Source organism: Chiroxiphia lanceolata, chromosome Z (genome assembly GCF_009829145.1).
Source record: "Chiroxiphia lanceolata isolate bChiLan1 chromosome Z, bChiLan1.pri, whole genome shotgun sequence".
Classification (NCBI taxonomy): Eukaryota; Metazoa; Chordata; class Aves; order Passeriformes; family Pipridae; genus Chiroxiphia; species Chiroxiphia lanceolata.
In genome coordinates, this window is record NC_045671.1 from 20042179 (window position 1) to 20065732 (window position 23554).

The 23554-nt window shown below is 40.3% G+C and overlaps 1 protein-coding gene across 1 annotated transcript; it reads left to right on the plus strand.

Annotated features, from left to right (window-relative positions):
• The first annotated feature begins 1147 nt into the window (after nt 1-1147).
• On the plus strand, nt 1148-22764 carry SLC30A5 (solute carrier family 30 member 5). The gene is made up of 16 exons (XM_032674620.1): nt 1148-1395; nt 1565-1687; nt 4114-4180; nt 5065-5150; nt 6556-6643; nt 8362-8449; nt 10038-10114; nt 11264-11434; nt 12070-12358; nt 12718-12926; nt 14010-14167; nt 14774-14903; nt 16650-16875; nt 18237-18463; nt 20315-20443; nt 22192-22764. Exons 1-16 carry the CDS (start codon nt 1322-1324, stop codon nt 22360-22362), a joined length of 2313 nt encoding a protein of 770 aa, XP_032530511.1. The 5' UTR covers nt 1148-1321; the 3' UTR covers nt 22363-22764.
• Nucleotides 22765-23554: the final 790 nt, after the last annotated feature.

The window sequence follows — 23554 nt, forward strand, 5'->3', positions numbered from 1 at the left end:
GCAGTCTGTTGATTCTCACCCTCTGTGCTCTCCCACATCACTGGGTCTCCCTACTTGGCTCCTGGGCCACCCGCCCACCCCCACCTTTCGTTCGAAGTCTAGTCCTCTTCCCTGTGCTGTTTGCCAACATCTCCATCTCCCGGACACAAGGCACATGGCACATAATTAAACTCCAAGCCCCCCAACCCCCTAAATTTATTTATTTGTTTGTTTATTTATTTCCCCCCCTCTACAAACATTATCGACATCTTATCGTTACTCCATGGGCGTCCAATTTGTTAATGGTGGGGGTTTGGACAGGAGACAGGACCTGTGCATTAAACTTTTAAGGGGTCTTCACAAGGCAGCTGAAGAGCAGAGCCAGCACTTCTCTTAATAGTTTTATGCTTGCCATGCAGAAGTTTCCACATGCACTTGGAGTATTTTGCAAATCTGCAAACAAATTAAAAAAAAAAATCTTTGATTTCTGACCAACGCAATTCTGAATATTCCATTTGTCAGCAGTCATACTCCTCTGTGCTCCTGTTCCTCCTTCTCTTCCTAGTTAAAGTCTACCAAGTCTACTTCAAAGAAGTCTAACATGCAGCTGATCATTGCTGAGATTATTTCAAGATATCAGTATATGTCTCTCTCTGTATATACATATAGATATCAGCACCAAAATCACCTGTTGGGATGTCCTCAAACCAGACAGTCTGATACACAGCTGGAAGAAAGCAGCTAGCTCACAATATGGACATTTCTAACCTTCCACCTCGATTTCTCCCATTAATTTCAACTGGATATTTGCCATTAATTTCAACTAGATATTTGGAGCCGTCAGGAGGGAGACCCTCTCTTGATGCTCGATCCTGGTGCAGGTCTTTGCACATGATCATACAAAATAAACAGGGTTAACAAAAAAAAAAAACAAACAACAACAAAAAAAAAAAAGGCATGGAATTCCACCCCCCGCTTTCCCGACCCCGCCCCGGGGGGAGGGAGCCCCGGCCCGGTCCCGCCCCACGGACCCCGGTCCCGCCCCACCGACCCCGGCCCCGCCCCACCGACCCCGGCCCCGCCCCACCGACCCCGGCCCCGCCTCTACAGCTCCCGGCCTCGCCCCAACCCCCGCCGAGGCGCCTGCGCACTGCTTCGCGCACGCGCGCGGGGGCGCTCGCCGACCGTCGGTTGCTGTTCCCGGTTCCTGTTCCTGTTCCTGGTTCTCGTCCCGCTGCGCTGCCCGCGGGGGATGAAGTGCCCCCGGCGCGGGGCAGGCGGGCCGCGCCCGAACGTCTAAGCGCCCGCAGCCTCTCCGTGCAGGAGCTCCTTCCTTGCCACCATGGAGCAGCCGTACGGCGGGCAGGCCCTGACCGCCGGCGGCGCGCTGGGGCCCGTGGATGTACCCAGCGCCCGGTAACGCCGAGGGGGGCAGCGGCCGCTTCGCTGGGTGCTCCCTCCCTCAGGGGAGCAGCGGGATCGCCCGAGGGCCGGTGGGGGTCGCGCCCTCCACTGAGGCCCCGGGCCCGCGCGGTCGCGGCGGGTGCGCGGCGGCGGGTGCGAACCGGCCTCTTTCCTTCCGCAGGCTAACGCGGTACATCGTGCTGCTGTGCTTCACCAAGGTTTTGAAAGCCGTGGGCCTGTTTGAATCCTATGATCTCCTGAAAGCGGTCCACCTCGTACAGTTCATCTTCGTAGTGCAGCTGGGGTGAGTGTGCACGGGGTGCAGCCTTGTGCCCTACCCTTACAACGTGCTCTGTCTGGGGTGTTTTGTGAGAGCGTCAAGCTTGTACCCTGCATTATTTTGTTCTAGATACTCAAGGAGTAGAAGGCATAGCAGTGAATCCAAGAAATGCTCTGTTCACAGGAGTTTTTGCTTCACATCTCTGCTCACTATAATTTCAGTGTCTTGGAATGTCTCAAGCTGGAAGGGATCCGTAAGGATCATTGAGTCCAACTCCCTGCTCCTCACAACACTACCTAAAACTAAACCATATGACCAAGAATCTTGTCCTTGGGTTCTGACAGGCTTGGTGCTGGGACATTTTCCTGGGAGCCTGTTCCAGTGGCTGGCCACCTTCTCAGTGAAGAACCTTTTTGTAACATGCAATGCGAAGTTTCCCTGGTGCAGTTTCATTCCATCTCATGCCCTGTCACTGTTCACCAGAGAGAGGTCAGCACCTGCCCCTTTGCTGCTCCACAATTATAGGCCACAATAAGGTTGCCCCTCAGGCTCCTCCAAATTGAGCAAACCAAGGAACCTCAGCTGCTCCTTCTCCTGCCCTCAGGACCTTTCACCATCACAGCTGCCCTCCTCCAGACACACTGTAACAGTCTGATATCCTTCTTATAAGAAGTGCCAAAAACTGCACACAGGACTCGACGTGAGACCACACCTGTGCAGTGCAGAGTGGGACAGTCAGCTCCCTCAACGAGCTGGCGATGCTGTACTTGATTGTAAATGCACCTCAAGGCACAGCTGACCCTTTTTGCTGCCAGGGCACACTGCTGATTCATATTCAACTTGCCATCAGCCCAGACATTTGATAGGGCTGCTCTCCAGCCTGTTGTCCCCTAGTTTGTGCATACATGCAGGGTTACCCACCCTAGATGGAGAACCCAGCACCTGCTCTTTTTAATTTCATACCATTGGTTATTACCCTGCTCTCTGGCCTTTCCACATGTCTCTGTAAGGACAGTCTGCCCTCGGGAAACTTAAGTGTTTTTCCTACTTCGGAATTGGTCATGCTGTGCCAGTTGCTCTGACTGGCAGCCAAGTACTGCACAACTGTACACGCACTTCCCCCCACCCCAGGGGTCTGGGGAAGAGAATCAGGAGAAAAAATAAAAGCAAAACTTGTGGGTTGAGATAAGAACAGTTTAATAATTGGAAGTTTTAAACTAATTGTTAATAATATAAAAAGTGGAAAAATATATTAATAAAAGGAAGGGAGATAAAAAAATGCAAGAAAAAGTAAGTGATGCACAGTACAACTGCTCACCATGCACTGACCAATATCCAGCCCATCCCCAAACCATGATCGGCCCCAACTCTAGGTACGTCCCCCAGTTTATATACTGAGCATGATGTTCTGTGTTATGGAATATTCCTTTGGCCTGTTCAGATCAGCTCTCCTGGCCATGCTTCCTCCCAGCTTCTTATGCACCTGCTCATTGGCAGAGCACGGGAAACAGAAAAATCCTTGGTTTCGAGTAAGCACTACTGAGTAATGACAAAACATTACTATGTTATCAACATTATTCTCATAATGAATTCAAAACACAGCACTGTAGCAGCTACTAAGAAAAAATTAACTCAATCCTAGCTAAAACCAGGACACTAGGCATGTCTTTTTAATTTTCTTAACAAGAGTGTAGAAGATAAGCTTTCTTCTTTATAGTTTGTATTCCTGTAGTTCTTGTGAGTTTCAACTGCTATTTTTCCCACATTGAGGGCTAAGGTATAGAAACTGATAGCATATATGAAGAAACAACCTTTGCAGACAGAATTCTACTTCATGTTTATATGATGCCACGTGGAAGAGCATTTATGTAATAGACTTAGCAGAATTGGAATATTTGGAACTTTATTTTTTTCTTTTGTTTCAAATTCATTTATATATCTGCATTTCTTTCTTGCATGTTCCCAGGCACCACAGTCTGTTTTCCTCCATCACTTTTGATCCCAGTTGAAGAATTTGTGTTCTGTGTCTTACCATTTCTAAGAGGACTGTGTATACAGCATTCTATATATGAGTAAACCTTTGGGTGTATCTATCTTGATAATAAAAATCAGAGTATTATTTCTCCTCAGAACTTCTGAGATCAGTTATTTTGATTTTTGTAAATCAAAAATAGCAATTCTCATTAGCAATTCTCTCAAGAACTTGCATTTAAAGTTGACCAGAACTGAACTTCACTTGTCATCACTGTAGTACTGGTATGTGACACAAGTAATACGTCAGGGAAAGCAAAACCAATGAATGTGATCAGCGTGGCCTTTTAATGAAAAAATTGTAGGGAAAGCCATTTTGTAAACTGCGCCTGATATGAGAGACCTAGTTATTTAGAGCTGGTTTGGATAAAAAGCTGACAGCTAATACACTAACAGCGAAAACTTTCTTCTTTTAACAGGTCTGCATTTTTTATGGTTTTGTTTCAAAAACCATTTTCATCTGGAAAAGTGGTGACCAAGCGTCAGGTGAGTTGACATATGTCATAGCGATTGACATCTTTGTAAATATTCTTGGCTATGTGGCTCTTGCCAAAAGTGTAAGTAGAACAAAGATTACTCCACTTGGAAGATGTGCTAACAATTTCTAAAAGCATGTAATTAATTCAGTGTCTAGTGCACAAAAGCCATCAGCATTTTTAGCTTTTGTCAGCTCCTTTTGAGAGTATAGTGAAAACACTGGTCTTTATCTTCATACAAGCATCTACTTTGAGGAATGGAATTTTCAAAAAGAGCTTAGTCTATTTAGCTGACTTAGACAGTCAGAAGGGCAATTTCTGGACTGCCAGAATGTTGAAATGCTCCAGTCTTGTCCCCCATGACAAAAGAGTCCTTTGTGCATGTGCTGAGGGGCTGATCTAACTGCTCTTCAGACCTTTGTTGAGTTCTCAGTAACCTGAGGAGTCAGAGTAGGCCCAGGTTGGAACCTGCTGATTTGTAGGAAAAAAATTTTCTTCACCTGCTTCTTATTCATCTTGGTTTTATGTAATTGTGTGTGCAAAACTCAACCCAGTGTGTGTGCTAAGTAGACAGAATCTGAAGGATAGCGTGGTCCAAAGTGTCAGCTGCTTTCATCATTAGACACGTATGGCTGAATTTTAAAAATGTGAACAGGAATAAACTGCATCTTTCATTTGAGTTCCAAAAAATCTGTCCCTATATGGTTTTACTATTGCTAAAAAATTTGAAATTCTGGATTTTGAAGATGTGATGTTTGTCGTAGGTACTTTACCTTGTTGCAAAGCACATGATTTCCCCTCAATTTCTATAGCTACTGTGCTAAAAGAATGCTAGTAATGGGGTGCTTATTTTGAAACTGGAGAAAATGATAAGGAAATACCTTTCCTTTGCAGTGGGTCAGAATTTTTAAGCATGCTGTTGTCGGATGTATCATTTCACTCTTGTGGTTTTTTGGCCTCACTCTTTGTGGACCACTGAGGTAAATATATCTACTGTAAATATTGTTTTTCTATTGTCATCCTTCCCTGTCTTGCCCCTTTGCTTTTTGTTTTCTGTTTGTCAGTCCATGGTGCTAGCCACTTGATGTATTTTTTGAAAATTTAAATGAATCCTTATGCTTTTTCCTGCGAATTCTTTTGTGGTTGGGAAAAACTATATATAATTTCCATAGAACTGGTAATTTTCTTCACTAATTCTTTGGTGAGATGCCAGTGAAATTCTTGATAGTGCCTAAACGCATGATGATACTTGAAGGTCACCATCTGTTTTATTGACTGTAGTTTTCATAATTTCCCTAGTCTCGTTAGTGTAATGCCAGTTGCTTACTTTCCTCTTTGAAGTCCATGGCTTGACAGCTAGTGATAGCAGCTGGTATCCCTGTGGCAGGTGACTAGAATCAATTTATGCACTTGTTGCAGGGTACTACTTTATCTGGTCGGCTGTGTGGACTGTATTGGAATTGGGTAACATTAGTGCACACACTCAGACTAAAATCACTCGTGCTGTTTACTAGTAGTACTGACTGAGTAACTATAAAAGAGTAACTTCCAAAAATTAAGGTTAATATGTTGGAAAGCATCTTTCATTAGAGAGAGAAAGGTAAAGACTTAAATGATACATTTTATGAAGGTGAAGTTTTATCCTCTACCCAGGAGAATGCATACCTGAGAGTCATAATACTGTGATTATTTATGTTAATGTAGTTAATACTCTAGCGTCTCTCTGGATGCTGGCATTCATCCCAGACAGAGCCAGTAACATGGGTCCTAGCAGGTTGTATTGCTACGCAGAGGATTGCAAAAGCATTTGGTAAACTTGACAGCAATGATTACTTTCATGTTCTGCTCGTGAAAGCTGTCAATACAAGCTTGTTATAGTCAGCCTTTGCTGTCTGAAGGAGATATAAGTTAGAATTTGGTATTTTCAGCAATTAAGAGGTTCTGAGGTGGGATAAACTACTAGACCATCAGCACCTCAACAAGAAGGATGTAATACTACAGAACAGGACCTCTTTTTTTCTAGGAGCCAGCAACTGGTTTAGATGAGGTATTGTAATGGGAATAATATTTCCATCTTGAGCAAGTTAGTGTCTTGTTGTGTTGCTAGAAGAAAGTACAGTTTAAAGTTATCTATAAATGAATAATTTTAATCTGTTCCTTGGGCTAGGAAGTCCTCATTTTGATATGTCTGGCTATCTGCAGCTAGATCTGTCTGCTGGTGAAGGCAAATAGATTTGCATTTATCCTTTTGAATTGTTTAAACTTGCTGTTGAAATCACATGATAAATCTTTGGTGTGTCATTAATTTTAGCTTAAATAGTATATATCAAGGTTGTGAGATAAACTCGTAAATGGACTTAGGTGTTTTATTTCACTTTTTTATAGGACATTGTTGCTGTTTGAGCACAGTGATTTGGTTGTGCTGTCACTCTTTAGTGTCTTGTTCACAAGCTCAGGTGGAGGACCAGCAAAGGTATTTAAAAATCTTTTTTACCAATTGTTGAAGATACTGAATGCTATAAATTCAAATGCTTCTTCAGCTGTATTTTCTATGTTCATAGAAAATGTGTTTTTTTTAGTTTAATTAGTGGTGAAATCAAGAGAAACAGTGGGTGAAGCTGTGCATGCTCTGTAGCAGATACCTGAGAAGTTTTTCTGTTTGTAGACAGAAAAGAACCTTGAAAATTATTTTTTCACTTCAGCATTGTTTGCAATGGGATTTTGGGTTCAAAACGACAAAAGGACATATGTTCATGTAGTGGTCCTCACCCTTACACACTGAAGTCCAGCAACCAGTCTCCAGTGGTTGGCCTATACTCTTCAATGTGTTTAGCTTTTCACATATTCTGGGTTTTTTCTGCCAAAACATTCTGTAAGTACTTTCATGTCTGCCTGATCCTGTATGTACTGAATATTTGGGCCCAGTCTTTCCCTGAATCAGAGACCTCTACTTGAGATATTCTTTTAAGTCCCATTACACTCACTTTTGCAAGGTGTGCTCTAAGTGTGCCTAATTACCCCTAAATGGAATGAGCTTATCTCAACACCTAGTAGTCCTGTCCACTTCCACTCAAAAACAATAAGTGTGGGAGGAGGATACCTACTGTCATATATCTGAGGCTAGAGGACTTGCTGTGTAAGAGAAGATTCACTTTGATGCCACCTCAGGCTGGGAGTTCTAAAATCTCTGTCTCAAAGCTGCACTGGAGTCCCCTAAGCGCTTTCAGGCTGGCCTTAGAGTGAATAGCAGAGTCATCTGCTCCAACAGACTATGCATACCCCCCTCAAACTGAGAATCTTAGGGCATGCAGCATGAAGATCTTCATCTAGAAGACATATTATTTTTTCCAGTCAACCACCCAAAGAGTAGAGGTAAGAGCTTCAGAGAGATTCTTTGTCAATCTGTGTCTTAGTGGCTGTGTTTGGCAATTCAGCTGCATGACTTACGGCAGCAGAAACAAGAACCGTGATCCTGTCCTCTGAATCATTTCAGCTTCATGAAGTGAACTGGTCAGCTGACTTTCTGAAACAAGAATATGATAGCTCTATTTGTCTTCAAAAATTAAATTGTGATAGTATTTTTCAGATGTAGAGCTCATTGTCTTTCCAAAATGATGAATACCAAAATTCCAGTGGCTTAAGTCTGGGTGGTGAGAGCTCTGCTAGCTGGGATTTCATGGCTTCTTCTGCCCTTTCCCCACAAAAGTACTGCAGAGCTGTTCTTTCTCATAGCCTTTGCATAGTTCTCTAGCCTTTTCCTCCCCTAGGACAAAATGACATTTTGTCCACCAGATGTTGATTATAGCTCATTGATGTTACAAAGTATTAAATCATCAGGCTGAAGTAGCAGTGCATTCTGGTAGGCAGAAACACACCATGAAGAAGAAAGTAATCACACTTGAAGTTTGTAAGATACAGGCTTCTAGCCTGCTACAGTGGTAATGTGTCCTGAGTTATCTCAAAAATCTGAAAACCAGAAAAAAATGTGAAATTATATCGTCAAGATCACTTTCTTAAAAAAATGGGTGTTTCATTCATGTTTTTCTTACTGAAGTGGGCTTACAATGATCATGAAGCAGGGAGGGAGGGGACTGCTTTTCAGGATTTTTTTAATAGTAATCTGTTATAGCAAATTATAAAAATATTTGGGGTTTTTTGTTGATTAGCTGTTTGTTTGGGTTTTTTTTACAGACAAGAGGCGCTGCATTTTTCGTCATAGCTGTCATCTGCTTACTACTTTTTGATAATGATGACCTCATGGCTAAAATAGCAGAACATCGTATCCTTTATTGCTATGTGTAAGAGCAAGTGACTGTTATTACTGGAGCAGAGACAATGTGAAATTGAGTATACTGAATTAAATTATAATTTGAAGTGATCCTGAAGAAAGTTTTCAGTTGATCATCTCATCATAGTGTACTGACAAAAATAGTACATCTAACGATGGGCAGTAAAAATGATAAATTTTACAAAAGAAGGGTAAAAACATGAAATTACAGTTGCAGACGGTGTATTCTGGAACCTCATTGGTTAATTCACTTAGTTTTTCAGTGAGTTGATTCATAGAAAGGCCTGAGTAAGAAGGGACCTTAAGAAAGACCCTTAAGATCATCAAGTCCAACCATTAACGCAGCACTACCAAGCCCACCACTAAACCATGTCCCTAAGTGCCACATCTACATGTCTCTTAAATACCTTACCTCCAGGGATGGTGACTCAGCCTGTTCCAATGCTTGACAATCCTTTCCATGAAGAAATTCTTCCTAATATTCAATCTTAGTCTTCCCTAGTGCTACTTGAGTCCATTTCTTCTTGTCCTTTCTCCTTTTACTTGAGAGAAAAAACTGATGTTGTTACAAACTCCTTTCAGGTAGTTGTAGAGAGTGATAAGCCTTCTTTTCTCCAGACTAAACACCCTCAGCTGCTCCTCACACATGGTCACCAGCTCCATTGCCCCTGTCTGGACACGCTCCAGCACCTCAATGTCCTTCTTGTAGGGAGGTACCCAAACCTGAATGCAGGATTTGAGGTGTGGCCTCACCAGCGCTGATAATCACTGGTCCTGCTGGCCACACTGTTGCTGGTAAAAGCCAAGATGCCACCTGGGCACACTGCTGGCTCATGTTTAGCCACTGTCCCAACAGCACCCCCAGTTTTTCATCCACTCTTTTGCAGGCCTGTAGCACTGCCTGGGGTTGTGGTGACACAAGGGCAGAACCCGCCGCTGGGCCTTGTTGAACCTCGTACTGTTGGCCTCGACCCAGGGATCCATCCTGTCCAGATCCCTCTGCAGAGCCTTCCCACCCTCCAGCATTCCCACCCAGCTTGCTGTCACCTGCAAACTGGCTGAGGGTGCATTCCATCCCCTCATCCGGATCACTGATAAAGATATTAAACAGGACTGGCCCCAGTGCTGAGCCCTGGGAAACCACACTGGTGATGGAATGCCAGCTGGATGTGACTCCATTCACCACCACTCTCTGGGTCCAACTATCCAGACAGCTTTTCTACCCAGGGAACAGTGCACCCATCTAAGTTATGAGCAGCTGGTTTCTCTGGGAAAATGCTGTAAGAAACAGTGTCAAAGGCTTTACTAAAGTCCATGCAGACGACTTCCACAGCATTTCCCTCATTCACTAGGCAGGTAATCCTGTCATAGAAGATCAGGTTGGTCAATCGGGACATGCCTTTCAGAAACGCATGCTGAGGGCTGAGCCTGATCCGCTGTCTGTCCTCCATGTGCCAATCACACCTTTAAGCTCAGTTTGCTTACTTCTGCGTTCTGTGGTCTTTTGCTACTTTTGCCTGTTCTTTGGTTTAAAACAAAATCATCAAATGAAACTCTTCCTTAATTTTTTTTAATTTAGCTGAGGGGCATCATGACAGTGCTCTTACCCATGTTCTCTATACAATCATTGCTTTCCTGGGTGTTGCAGATCACAAGGTAAATAACTTGTATTGTAGAAGGTTAATATTTATCTAAGTTTTGTAGGTAAGAATTTTACCAGCTCAGAGCTAATCCAAGCCTAAATCAAACCCAAAATTTGAGCATCCCTCCCCCCTCATATTGGAACTGAACTAGCATTGGAATTTTTACATCTTGATAGGAGTTTGAGCAGCTTCAATACAGCAAGCCAAACTGTACAGTGTTCAACCTCTGTAGCTGATAAGGACTTTGCTGTAATGCATAACCTAAAAAGTCTCATTAAAATTATCATTAAATATTCTGTCATCAGTGTTCTGGTTGTTCATAATGCTTTGCATACACGCCATTTCTTACTCACTTTTGGAGTCTGTGTTTTGTTGCTGCTTCTTTATCTTTCCCCAGTCTTTCCTTTACATTAGATTTGTACTTGAAGACACAGATGTTGATATTTCTCAGCAGCATAGTCCCATTGTAGTTGGTGATATGACTAGCTGAGTATCGTAATCTTACTGTACAGGGTTGATCCAGCTGATTGAGTTGTGTTAGCTTACTCTTGCTGCTAAAGTGGCTGCAGTGAGGACTAAAACAAGAAAAAAATACAGAGCAGCTGAGAAAGTATCAATAAAAAAATAAATGTTAGACTGGTTAATGGTGCACAAAAGCAAGTGTGATCTGAGGGAGATAAGATGCTGTGTGTGTATCTTGTGACTAATTTGTGGAACAATTTTGAAAGAAATACGATACGGTGTGATTAAAGGTAAGTGGATGAAAGGTTATGAAAGGCTTAGAGGTCAAGGTGATGTGAACCTTTGGGGGTTTATGTATGCTTTCAACATGTTTTTAATCATGGAAGATGGGAAAGCAAGCTTTGTGAGATTTTTCATTTTCCTCATATGCTGTTTGTTACCATTTCACTGCTGTTGTATGACAATTAACACTACTGAGAGTTTTAAAATTGAAGTCATATTAGGCTGTTGTGAATAATGCTAAGGTATAACCATGTTACTGTTTTTAACTAAGCAACAATTATGGGGAATATCCTGTCTTTAGCTTTTATTGCCAAGTTAAGGAAAACACATTAATCTTTTCTCCATGTAAGTGCCACTGTGTTTGGCATGGGGGTTTTGGGTCTTCAGAAATGCTAACAGTTTCCCCTTATGTTTCCAGGGCGGAGTACTGCTTCTGGTACTGGCATTGTGCTGTAAGGTTGGTTTTCACATGGCTTCCCGAAAACTGTCTGTAGACATAGGTGGAGCCAAGCGTCTTCAAGCTTTGTCTCATCTAGTTTCTGTCCTTCTGTTATGCCCATGGGTCATTATCCTGTCTTTGACAACAGAGGTAAGATAACAAGTACAAAGATGAATAATTTTTTGTAATGCTTGACAAGTGAAATTTAAATATTTCCTTTAAAATATCTTTAAAATTACTGAAGTTCATGTCTTTATTTTTGTAGTAAGCTCCGTTTGAAATTTTTTCTTTATGTTTCCTTCTATATTTTGATTTTTATCTGTGTGATACCTTAATTTCCTCTTTTGTGCGATAACTTTGTTTCATCCTTCTAGCTCAGATATTATATCTTGGGTTTGTCTACAAATATTGCACAAGTATTAACAACTATATAAATACAGGACTCTTTTATCCCTAGGGAGTAGATTATTTATTGTGTTTTAAAAACATGTTCTTTATGCCCACATGCATAGGCAGAGTAGACCATTACAAACATGGTGTTGCATGTGGTGTTGCTTTTAAGAACATGAAAGTATTTAAAATAAGGTACTGTCGTGCATTTTAGATATATGTGTCTTTCTGTATCTGAGATGTTGGTTTTATATAATAAATTGAAAGTACAGAAGTATTTATGTTTTGATAGATTACTGAAAACATTTGTAATTCAAGTGAACTACATATAATGCTGTATATACAATCACATCAAAAGGTGAGCAGTCCTGTTTGAAATTTATTTTTTGTTGCAGAGTAAAGTAGAGTCTTGGTCTTCTCTCATCATGCCTTTCATAACAGTCATCTTTTTTGTTGTGATCCTGGATTTCTACGTGGAGTCCATATGTTCTGTGAAGATGGAAGGTTCCACATGTGCTCGATATGGATCCTTTCTTACTTTCATTAGTGCATTGCTTTTTGGAAACTTTTGGACACATCCGATAACAGACCAGCTTCGAGCTATGAACAAGCCACCACACCATGAAAGCACAGAGCATGTTCTTTCTGGAGGGGTGGTAGTGAGTGCTGTCTTCTTCATTTTATGTAGGTATTCCTATCTAAACTGCAATAAATGTTGTCCTTATGACTGGGAAGCCAATCAGAAAATTAAGGTGTGCAGAAGTCTTTTAGATGAGCTTTTATGGATTCTTTAATAAGAGGACCTGTAAAATTTTGCTCTTTTATTGTCTGTCTATGAAAAAAAAAAGAAGGTAATAGATCTGTTGTGGAAATGCTGATCTAATCTTACATAGCAATGAAATCTAACGATAAACCTCAAGATGAAGTTGACAGTCACTTTGCTGCCTGCAGATTTTATACAGACTTTGATTACTGATTCAACAAATTATAAAAAAGCTGTAATCTTGGAAACAGCAACAAACACTTCAATGCTTTCCTTGCAGCTGCCAATATCCTGTCCTCCCCCTCCAGGAAGGGGCAGAAGGGTACCCTTATTGGCTATTCCCCTGAAGGCACTCCTCTCTATAACTTCATGGGTGATGCATTACAGCAGAGCTCTCAGTCATTGCCCCGGTTTATTAAGGAGTCACTGAAACAAATTCTTGAGGAGTATGATTCTAGGCAGATCTTCTATTTCTTGTGCCTAAATCTGGTAAGTGCACGGTCTTTTCTTCAAACCCAATCATAGTAGCGCATACATAATATAGAAAGAAGAGTTATTATTTAAAAGGTTTTCATAATTGATTGTTTCTAAAGAGACTTTGACAGAGTAGTTTAATTAGATGGTATGTTAAAATAAAAGATTCTTATACTAATCTTACGGTAAGGGGCAGGTCACTTTGATTTGTTATCACAGGCAGCACTGGTTCTCTGTGTAACTGTTACACCACTAACTAAATACTTGTCTGGCCGTGTGTTTAACACACCTCAGTGTTGCCAGCAGGTAAGGTGAAACTGATAAGGCCTTTAAGGATGGACACAACAAAACAGAAGGTGTGGGATTGATTAGTGTAATTTTGGAGTAGGCTGGTTTTATTTCTAGCTTCTCTCTTTATCGAATAGGTATAGATAATGCAGTAAACAATATTGATAGAACCTCATTTGCAGAGATCTCTCTTCATTCTTAGCCAGTTATCCAAGAAAATAACGGGAGAAACCTGAAGCATCCATTATAATTTTATGGCATTCCATTATGGAATATGAAAGGTAGGAAAAAAAGTTTTTAGGCAGGCATATTAATCATAGTAAATTGTTCAGGGAAAGTATGTATTAAAATTGTTTCCATGTGTACCCTTCTCAAAACTAATTCCTAAGATTTAACAGTCAACTTAACTGGTGAAGAAAATGTTTATGTAACAGATTTATAGACAGCATGGCTTTTACACTAATAATATATCAGATCAGACCTCTTACACTGTTTAATGGCAAAATGCTTAAAATTTTATCTGCAGAACATCAGTTTAAAATTCTGAATGAAAACTTAAATTTACTCCTGCAGAGGGTTGTTTTCTAAAGTGTAAGGCTTTAAGGAAGGTAGATTCAAAAATGTGTCTTCATAGACTTGGAATGTATCACTTATATTTCACTGGAGGAGAGAAAAAATGGTCTAGAAATACTTTGAACAATACTTCTGAAAAATATTGAGTGTTCTATGAAAAGAATTTCCTGCTAGCTACCAAAACATTAATATACAAGTTAATATTTGAGGAAAAATTCAAACTCTATTTTGTTTTAGGCTTTCACTTTTGTGGAGCTTTTTTATGGAGTATGGACCAATAGTCTTGGCCTTATTTCTGATGGATTTCATATGCTTTTTGATTGTTCTGCATTAGTGATGGGGCTTTTTGCAGCTCTGATGACAAGATGGAAAGCAACTCGCATATTTTCCTATGGGTATGTGCACTGGGTTCTTTAAGGACTTTTTGCAACTTACTTTCCTTGCTCATTTTCAAAATGCCCCACCATGCTTGGGATGTTTTACTAGTGCGTGCTTCTGTGGTTTTTTTGCTGTATCTCTTCTCTTCCATTTGGACTCATACTGTTCTCTGTAAAAAATGTGCCTGAAATGTAATTTTCATTTATCTCTACAAGTCGTGAATATTATTTAGGAATTACCCCATTCTTTATATGCATGTATGTCAAACAAAAATATATGTTAAAAGTCAGTGTTCAGCTAAGGATTTAGATTCTGCTGAAATAATCAAGCTTTATATGGTTGCATAGCAGTTTAGCAATTTGAAGCCACGAATGGCCATCATATATGAAAAATACTTACATTAATAGTGCTTTATTCCATTGGAGTTTGGACAGTTGCAAACTGGTAACCTCTTGGTTAGAAATAAAAAAACTCAGAAATTGAGGAATGATTTTGTGGCATTGGGAAAAATATCATAGCTATCATAATGCTGTATTAAATATATTATAATTTTATTTATTATAACTGAGATTTGTTCAGAATACCCATTCTTTACTCTAAAAAGTACCTACGTTTACTTTCAGGTATGGACGTGTAGAAATTCTCTCTGGATTTATTAATGGCCTCTTTCTGATGGTGATTGCTTTCTTTGTCTTCATGGAATCGGTGACCAGACTGGTGGATCCTCCAGACATAGATACAAACATGCTAACTGTAAGTTTTCTCACTCTATTTGAATGTAGTTTTGCAGTTATGGTTCGTTTATGTTTGTCTCCAGAGTGACCTTACTGAGTCCTTCTGGGGACTTAAAAGGAGCCAATAAGAGAACTGTAGAGGGACTTTTCACCTAAGCATGGAATGACAGGAAAAGGGGGAATGGCTTTAAACTGAATCAGAATAGGAAGAAATTCTTTACTTTGAGGGTGGTGAGGCACTGGCACAGGTTGCCCAGAGAAGTTGTGGATGCCCCATCCCTGGAAGAGTTCAAGGCCAGGCCAGATGGGGCATTGAGCAACCTGATCTAGTGAAAGGTGTCTCTGCCCATGGAAGGGGGTTGGAAATAGATGGTCTTTAAGGTCCCTTCCAACCCAAACCATTCTATGATTCTATCAAAATTACATACTCAAGGGATCTAAACTGTGCCTTGACTTTTTAACAGATTATAATTTTAAAGTGCGAGCTACATCTAATTTTAAAATATGAAAATATATAGGGTTGAATGTAATTTTATTATAACAGTTGAGTGATTTTTGTTCCTAAGATGTTGGAGCTCTAATCTTTTTAGAAGATGGTCTTTCTACAATAAAATATAGTAAGGAAATAGTCTGTACAAGACTAAATTTAGTTCTACAGTTATGTATACCAATATCAGTTATTACAGAAAAGATTTTAAAATACTAGACTAAGAGCTTAGTATCTGAGAAACCTCAAAAATGGGCCAGAACCCATAATATTATGCAGATTGTACTACTATGGCAATTATGATGATCTGCATAGATAATCTTAACTATACCCGTGTCTCTCTACCTTCCACAGCTTCTTCAGGGGCTCCCCTCTTAATTTTTCAAGATAGCATCCCTTTCTTTCTAATACAATAGTTCATTTTCTTCAAATTATTTTTATTATGGAATTCTGCATATATAAGCCTTTATTGATTGCGTTTCCAGCTTCACTTGTTTGCTCTCCCACATACACAAGAATTTTTGCTCTCCTGCATTCTTCTGTAACAAAGAGAAAGATATTTTTGTAGGCACAAAAATAAATGTGTGTTGCTGAAATCAAGGCTTGATTTTTATTTCTGCTTTCATTTTGATCTTCAACATTTGGTCCGTTTTCACTACTGATGCTGTTTCTTGGGAATGGAAGGTGTTACCCTCTCAACATGAGCGCGGTCTGCATAGCCAAGGAAAGGTCTACTAACCTCTAAACAGGACTTGTTTAATTACTTCATTAGCTGGAATTACTCTTACTGCTTTGCTAGTTTTTCAAGACAAGAATAGAAAAATAAGCAAGCAGATAAAAAGCACAATTCAACCACAATTCAACCAATAAAGCACTAGTTGATGTCTTAAGTACAAATTATGTATGTCCTAGATAAAATATGAAAGTTTCTTTTTTTGGGGGGGGGGCAGTGAAAGCAAGGGAAAGCTTATATTCAGACCACTTTTGAAAGGAAATAAAATTGATCAGCCTTTCTTAAACAAAATTTGTTATCTGGTCTTGATCTGTTTTGCATTTAAGTGGTGGGGTTTGGGTGGGGTTTTTTTGGAGGGTTGGTGGGAAGTGAATTTTTTTGCAAGAGGAAGAAAACTTCTTTGAAACCATTGTATAGTGAAAAGGAATATGATGAGGGATTCATATTAGAATAACTCTTGTGTTGCTGTCAATGCTTCCACTAGAAAACAAATTTGATTGCCTGGGAGGATGCAGTGAAGTTAAAGACTTTTTTCCCTCTCACAGCCAGTCTCTGTTGGAGGGCTGATCGTAAACCTTGTTGGTATCTGTGCCTTTAGCCACGCACACTCCCATGGAGCCTCTCGGGGAGGCTGTCACTCCCATGATCACAGCCATTCTCACCACGGGCACAGTCACAGCCATGGGCACAGCCATTCCCACAGTGATCATGGGCACAGCCATGGACATTCCCATGGGTCTTCTGGAGGAGGCATGAATACCAACATGAGAGGCAAGTACAGATTGTTGAATCATAAAGATGTATGTGATTTCCAGCAGACTTTGAAGATTTTCAGAATCATACCCAGTACTATGCATCAGGAACTCTCCAGGAGCGATCTGACAGCCTTTAGATGTGGCAGACAGGAATTGCTCAAACCGTTTATGAATTTAACTTAAAGAAACTTAACTTGAAATGTTTCTTTTCGTGGCTTTCTTAGATGTGGTCAATACCAAAGGACCAATAAAAAGCAGTAATCTACAGTCTTCACCAACATTAGTAGATGACCATTGTAAACTTTATTCTATAAGCTTTAAGTCCTTGTTTCTAAGTTCAACCTGGAAATGGAAGTACCAAATCTCTGTCTATAAAGGTACTACCATGTTTGTAGGTATCATGTGGCAGCTGGTTGTAAAAACACTGGGGAGGGAGTAAGAAGCAGGAGAACAAATGCAGACCAGGAGTCTAGGCTATTGTGATTTTTTATTTGTGACTCAGAAGATAAGGTGGTAAATACAAATCTTTCAAATCTGAAATCATAAGCTAACAGAGATGGCAATATATATAAAACTTCAACATAGAATTTTTTCCCTACTAGTTAGAAAGTAGTTATTTGCCAACTGTCTGGCTTATAAGAAAAAAAATATATAAAGGAATTATGGGGTTTGTGTTAGCTTGTCAGGATGTGTCATAGTCTCATATTTTATTGGTTATTTTATGTCCTAATTCAGTTGGTTATCCTGGTTATTCATACTCATTATGTCTGCCATTTTTGTGAAGTCTGCCCATACTCATATTTTAGTATTCTTTACAATTCTAACACTTAACTAGCACTAATCTTAAAAATGCTTAGAGGGTATTTTTCTATGCCCATCGAGTGTACCTTGAGAATGAACCCACAATGAAAGCAGTATAAAATATAAAATTCCTACCAGTAGCAAAAAGACAATGTTCTTGTAAAACTGGAGCAAAATTGGCTTACAAAAACTGAACAATACGTTAATATATGTCCACATTAACAAGTCAGTACATGTACACTGATCTTCTTATTCCTGGTTAAGGATCAATAGATCCCTCTATAGAGAGTTAAATGATTATGATTACAGTACAAATCCCACTAACAATTTAAAGACATTTAGTTAAATCTGTGGATGCCTGCCTAGATCATTGGCCTATAGAGTAAAAATTGGTTTTATGATAATTTATAATTAAACATTAGAAAAGCTAAATGTTTTGTGTATTTTGCCCCAGGTTAGGCAGAGGATATTTGGGTTAGCTTGAGAATATTTAATAAGCTTTACTGTGTTTTTCCTATTGAACATATACATACACTTTAACAGAACTGTTAATCACTGCATTTATTTTGTTTTCAGGTGTATTTCTGCATGTGTTAGCAGACACTCTTGGCAGTGTTGGTGTTATTGTATCCACGATATTTATTCAGCAATTTGGATGGCTCATAGCTGATCCACTCTGCTCTCTCTTTATTGCTACATTGATTTTTCTTAGTGTTATCCCACTGTTGAAAGATGCCTGTCAAGTGCTTTTGTTGAGGATACCTCCAGAACAGGAGAAAGATCTGCATGCTGCTTTAGAAAAGGTACAATTCTAAATGTTTTCGTATACAAACATACAAAACTGTAACTGTTTTTAATAATTATTAAACTCAAGTAGTTCAATCTGACAATTTCCACTGTCTTAGCTTCATGTCTCAAGTTGTTTAAAATCTATTTTGCAGAGATGTGACCGGATTAGTAGTTCTACTGATAAAAGTTGTTTTGCAGCTAAAAAGACTCGCACTGCTTTTTGCTTTTATGGGTAGCTTTTTATGGGTATGATGTAAGACAAGTATGGTAACAGCATGGGAAACGTATTTAGTAGTAACATGGCAGTTCCCTGAACCTTGCAGCGAACAGTTCAGACTACAGGATTATACCATGAGCCTGTAATTTCAGATTTTCTAATTTGTCCATATCACGAAGGGCATACTGGTTCACATGAGGTGGGATGGCAAAAGTTAAACTGTTTTTTCTAATTACTTTCTCATTCTAGTTAGTTTTTTTTCTGTCTGCTTCAGTACAGCATCTGCTTTGAGGCTGTACTTGGTCTTTGCTGTTGGCTTAAGTTCCTACCCAGAATATAGTGTGGATCTCAGTGTAGAGAACTCCTCTCTGTAAAACAAAGAGTTAAAAGTGCTTTGACAATACCATCAACTAGAGGCTTCAAGGAAGACTATCCTGAACGTGTCCTGTCAGTTATTAGAGGGGGAAATGTGTTCTTTTCTACATGAGAAAGAAAAGGACAGATGGAACTTGTCTGGGAGAGACTTCTGTAGTGATAGGAAAGTGAGGTGCAGAGAGTAGTTTCACTTTTTGATGAGGGAAGTAATTCTGGGAGGCTGGGGAAAAAGAAGGCACTTTTTGAAAACAGTCAAAGAGCAATTCATTAAAAGGTAATAGGAAAAGCATTTTAAAAAATACATCATGATAAAACAATAGTTGACCCCAGCTAGCAGCCAGGCATCCCTACAAGCCACTTGCTCACTCTCCTCCTTTACCAGCACCACCACTGCCAGTGAGACAGGGGAGCATAAGCAAGAAAACTCTGGAAACAATATAATTTAACAGGTAGAGGAAGGGAAAAGTGCAATGCACCACCTCCCACAAGGAGGCCAATATCCAGGCAATCTCAAGTAACAGCCACCTTGGAAGCCGGAATCCCCTCTTCTTCCTCTACCCCAGTTTTTACTGTTGAGCATGGCATTATATGGCAATGCAGTATCCCTCTAAACAACTTGGATCAGTTGCCCTGGCTGTGTCCCCTCCCTATTTCTTGCTCACCCACAGCCTACCCATCAGGCAAAGGCAGAATAGAAAAGTAGCGGCCTGGTACAAAAGAGAAAGACTCAACAGTTCAGCAATATCCAAAATATTTGTGTGTTATCAAAAGGGTTGTAGGCAGAAATCCAAAACACAGTGCCTTACCAGCTGCTGTGAAAAACCATCCCAATCAGACTCAGAACAAAGATCAATTTGAAAAATTATGAATTGCAGAAAGAATTTATGTCTGAATTAAGTTCAACTGTGGTAACTAAATAGCTGCTAAATAGTGAGGTAATAGGTGCCCTAGAAATGGTAGATGCCCAACTCGCATTCTGGTTAGTCTGTCCATGTATGTTCCTGTGATGTGTACACTAAATATGGAAGGGTTTTTTTCTCATCCTGTTTAGCGTTGTGCTCTTCTGGGGTTTTCATTTAGTTTGACTTTTACCCTCCAGTATTGGACAGTAGTAGCAAGGTGACCTTTCAATACTAGATATGAATATGGCTTAGTTGGAAAGCTGCTATGCTACACAGCTTTGTTTCCTTGTGAAATATTATCCACCAATATCCATGAACGTACACAATTTTAAAATGAGTTCTTAATTGTTGCTAATGTAATTTCTTTTCAGATTCAAAAAATAGAGGGAGTCATATCCTACAGAGATCCTCATTTTTGGTGTCACTCTGCAAGTGTTGTGGCAGGCACAATACATGTCCAAGTGGTATCGGATGTGATGGAACAGAGAATTGTACAGCAGGTAAGGTGCAAAATTTTTGGACTCTGATCTCTTAATTTCCTACTCAGTAGTCCTTTTTCAGTCATAGACTGAAGTTAAAGCTACCGTGCGTGATTTTTTTTTGTAGCTATCTATTAATGTCTCAGAGCTGGTCTCTAACACTGTACTGCCCCTTGCCTGCTAGCTTGGAATCAGCTACATAAGGAGTTGTTTGCTAGAACATCTGCCTGAACACTCACTGTTGAAAGTGGCACTACATCTGCTCGGAGAAAAGAAGGGGTCGTGGAAAAACAGGCCTGCAAAACAGGCGGTAAACAGCAGGGATATCTGGATGCTAATCATGAGTTTATGAGTGGTAATTGCATTACCACTACCTATCTGCCTTGGGTTTTTCTTTTCCTTCAAATGATACATATTTCCTTATGCAAAACACTAAGAATTATCCGCTTTACAGAAGTTGCAAAGCCATACCCTCTGAAGCTAGTCTTTGCTTTCCAGAAAATTGAATTCTTGATTATCACACAGAATCACAGAATCAGCTAGGTTGGAAAATACCTCTCAGTCCAACCTCTGACCTAACACCACCTTGTCTACTAGACCATGGCACTAACTGCCACATCCAATCTCTTCCTAAATACTTCCAGGGGCAGTGACTCCACCACCTCCCTGGGCAGCCCACTCCAATGCCCAGTCTCTCTCTAAAGAACTTCTTCCTAATGTCTAAACTAAATCTCCCCTGGCACAGCTTAGGACTGTGCTCTCTTGTCCTACTGCTGGTTGTCTCAGAGAAGAGACTGATACTCACCTGGCTACAACCTCCTTTCAGGGAGTTGTAGAGTGATAAGTTCTCCCCTGAGCCTCCTCTTCCCTGGGCTAAACAACCCCAGCTCCCTCCACCACTCCTCAAAGGACTTGTGTTCCAGTCCCTCTACCAGCCTCATTGCCCTTCATTGGACCGCAGTCCAGCACCTCAATGTCCTTCCTAAACTGAGGGGCCCAGAACTGGACACAAGATTTGAGGTGCGGCCTAACCAGTGCTGAGAACAGGGGAACAATCACTTCGCTGGTCCTGCTGGCCACAGTATTCCTGATAGAGGCCAGGATACCATTGACCTTTGTGGCCATCTGGGCACACTGCTGGCTCATGTTCAGCTTCCCACCATCAGAACCCAAAGGTCTCTTTCTGCCTGGCTGCTCTCCAGCCACTCTGTGCCCAGCCTGTAGTGCTGCAGGGAGTTGTTGTGGCCAAAGTGCAGGACACTCCACTTGGCCTTGTTAAACCCCACACCCCATTGGATTCAGTCCATTTATCCAGACTGTCCAGGTCCCTCTGCAGAGCCCTCCTGCCTTCCAGCAGATCAACGCTCCCCCCCAACTTGCTGTCATCTCTAAGTTTGCTAATGGTACACTCAATCCCCTCATCTAAATCATCAATAAAGATATTAAACAGGACTGGGCCCAACTCTGATCCCTGGGGGACACCACTAGTGACCGGCTGCCAACTGGATGCAGCTCCGTTCACCAGCACTCTCTGGGCCCGGCCCTCCAACCTGTTCTTAGCCCAGCAGAGAGTGCAACTGTCCAAGCTGTGGGCTGCCTGCCAGCTTTTCCAGGAGCATGGTATGGAAGATGCTGTCAAAGGCTTTGCTGAAGTAATGATTATGGTAGGGTTTTTTTTCCTGTACAGCATTTCAGAGCCAGAACCCTGCAAGTTACTGTGAGTTATGTATGAAGTGTAATACTAATGTTAACCATACTGTTCTGTTTAGGTCACAGCAATTCTGAAAGATGCTGGTGTAAACAACTTAACTGTCCAAGTGGAGAAGGAGGCTTATTTTCAACACATGTCCGGACTCAGTACAGGATTTCAGGATGTTCTTGCAATGACTCAGCAACTAGAATCCATGAAATACTACAAAGATGGTACTTACATCATGTGATACAAAGTTGTGTTCACCACAGGAGGTGTAAATGGTGAAGCTGTTAGATTCCATATTTGTATTTTTGCCAGGAGATCTTGAACATACATGTACAGGAACAAATGTACTATATATTTGAATTTTTTAAGCATACTGTCTTTCTTAATTGGATCAAAATGCTTTTATAAAGGAAATAATGACTTGAATATTTGCTGTATATATGAAAATAATTGAAATCTTAAATACTGTACTTGGAGTTTATTAAACAGAAGTCTTGCAACTTCTATATGAGCACGGATATATTCCATACTTTCTCTTAAATGTGGAACATTGGTATTGTATTTTGTTAGCAATGGGAAATGGAAATACTTTATGTCAGAATGCAAACATGATCAACTGGAGAATATTTTTCTTTTTTTCAAAGATAGCTTGAAGACTTTGAATGAAAAAAAAATACATGTTTATTATGGGGAGTGAAAATCAGGAAGCCATTTGTTTTGCACACTGTGTTAGATAATAGAAGACTACAGTTTTTTTATTCTGTCTCAGCATACAAATTTGATTTCTAAACTTAATGCACCAGAGCAAATACATGTTACCATTTTACATTTGTATCAAATTATTTTTTAAGAAGAGAAATCCACAGGTTAACAGTGAGAAATTGGGAGGGGCAAAAAATGAAGACACTTTTCTCTTTCCTGGGAAGACTCAGAATTATAACTCAAACCACTCTGTAAAATAAATCTTTTGTACTTTTTTGTATGAATAACTGGAAATTCAACAATTTGAAGTGTAAAAGCATCCTAGCACTCAGCTAAACTTTGTCTCTTCAAGATACGTTATTTTTACTTAATTTTTTTACTTAATTGTTTTAGTAATACCGCAACACAGCTGCAGATGTACTGTAGCCAGCTATATTTTTGTGTATTACCCAAGGATGCAGTCCAGGTTTAGAATACCAAATTGTGACAGTAGTCTGGGACCTGGCAAGTTGCTGAAATGGACAGTAAATTGTGATTTCTTAACTTGTAGGTGAAAGAGTGTGTTTCAGAAAATTTTGTGCATGCTGTTGTCTTAATACTGTGAAGAAAACAAACCTGTGTCTTTAGTGAATGCCTGCCACCAGGTTAATAACATACATCTTGAGAGGTAGTTATCCTTACATTTGTTCACAGGCTTCCTGTGCCCCCTTTTCTGCTTGTCTTCAGCCTTT

What these genes read in the sequence shown, in the direction of transcription:
- SLC30A5 (XM_032674620.1), top strand. Translation starts at nt 1,322, where the DNA reads ATGGAGCAGCCGTACGGCGGGCAGGCCCTGACCGCCGGCGGCGCGCTG. An exon ending in TCCTGTCTTTGACAACAGAG is followed by an intron (nt 11,435 to 12,069) that starts GTAAGATAACAA and finishes TTTTTGTTGCAG; the next exon opens with AGTAAAGTAGAGTCTTGGTC. An exon ending in TAGATACAAACATGCTAACT is followed by an intron (nt 14,904 to 16,649) that starts GTAAGTTTTCTC and finishes TCCCTCTCACAG; the next exon opens with CCAGTCTCTGTTGGAGGGCT.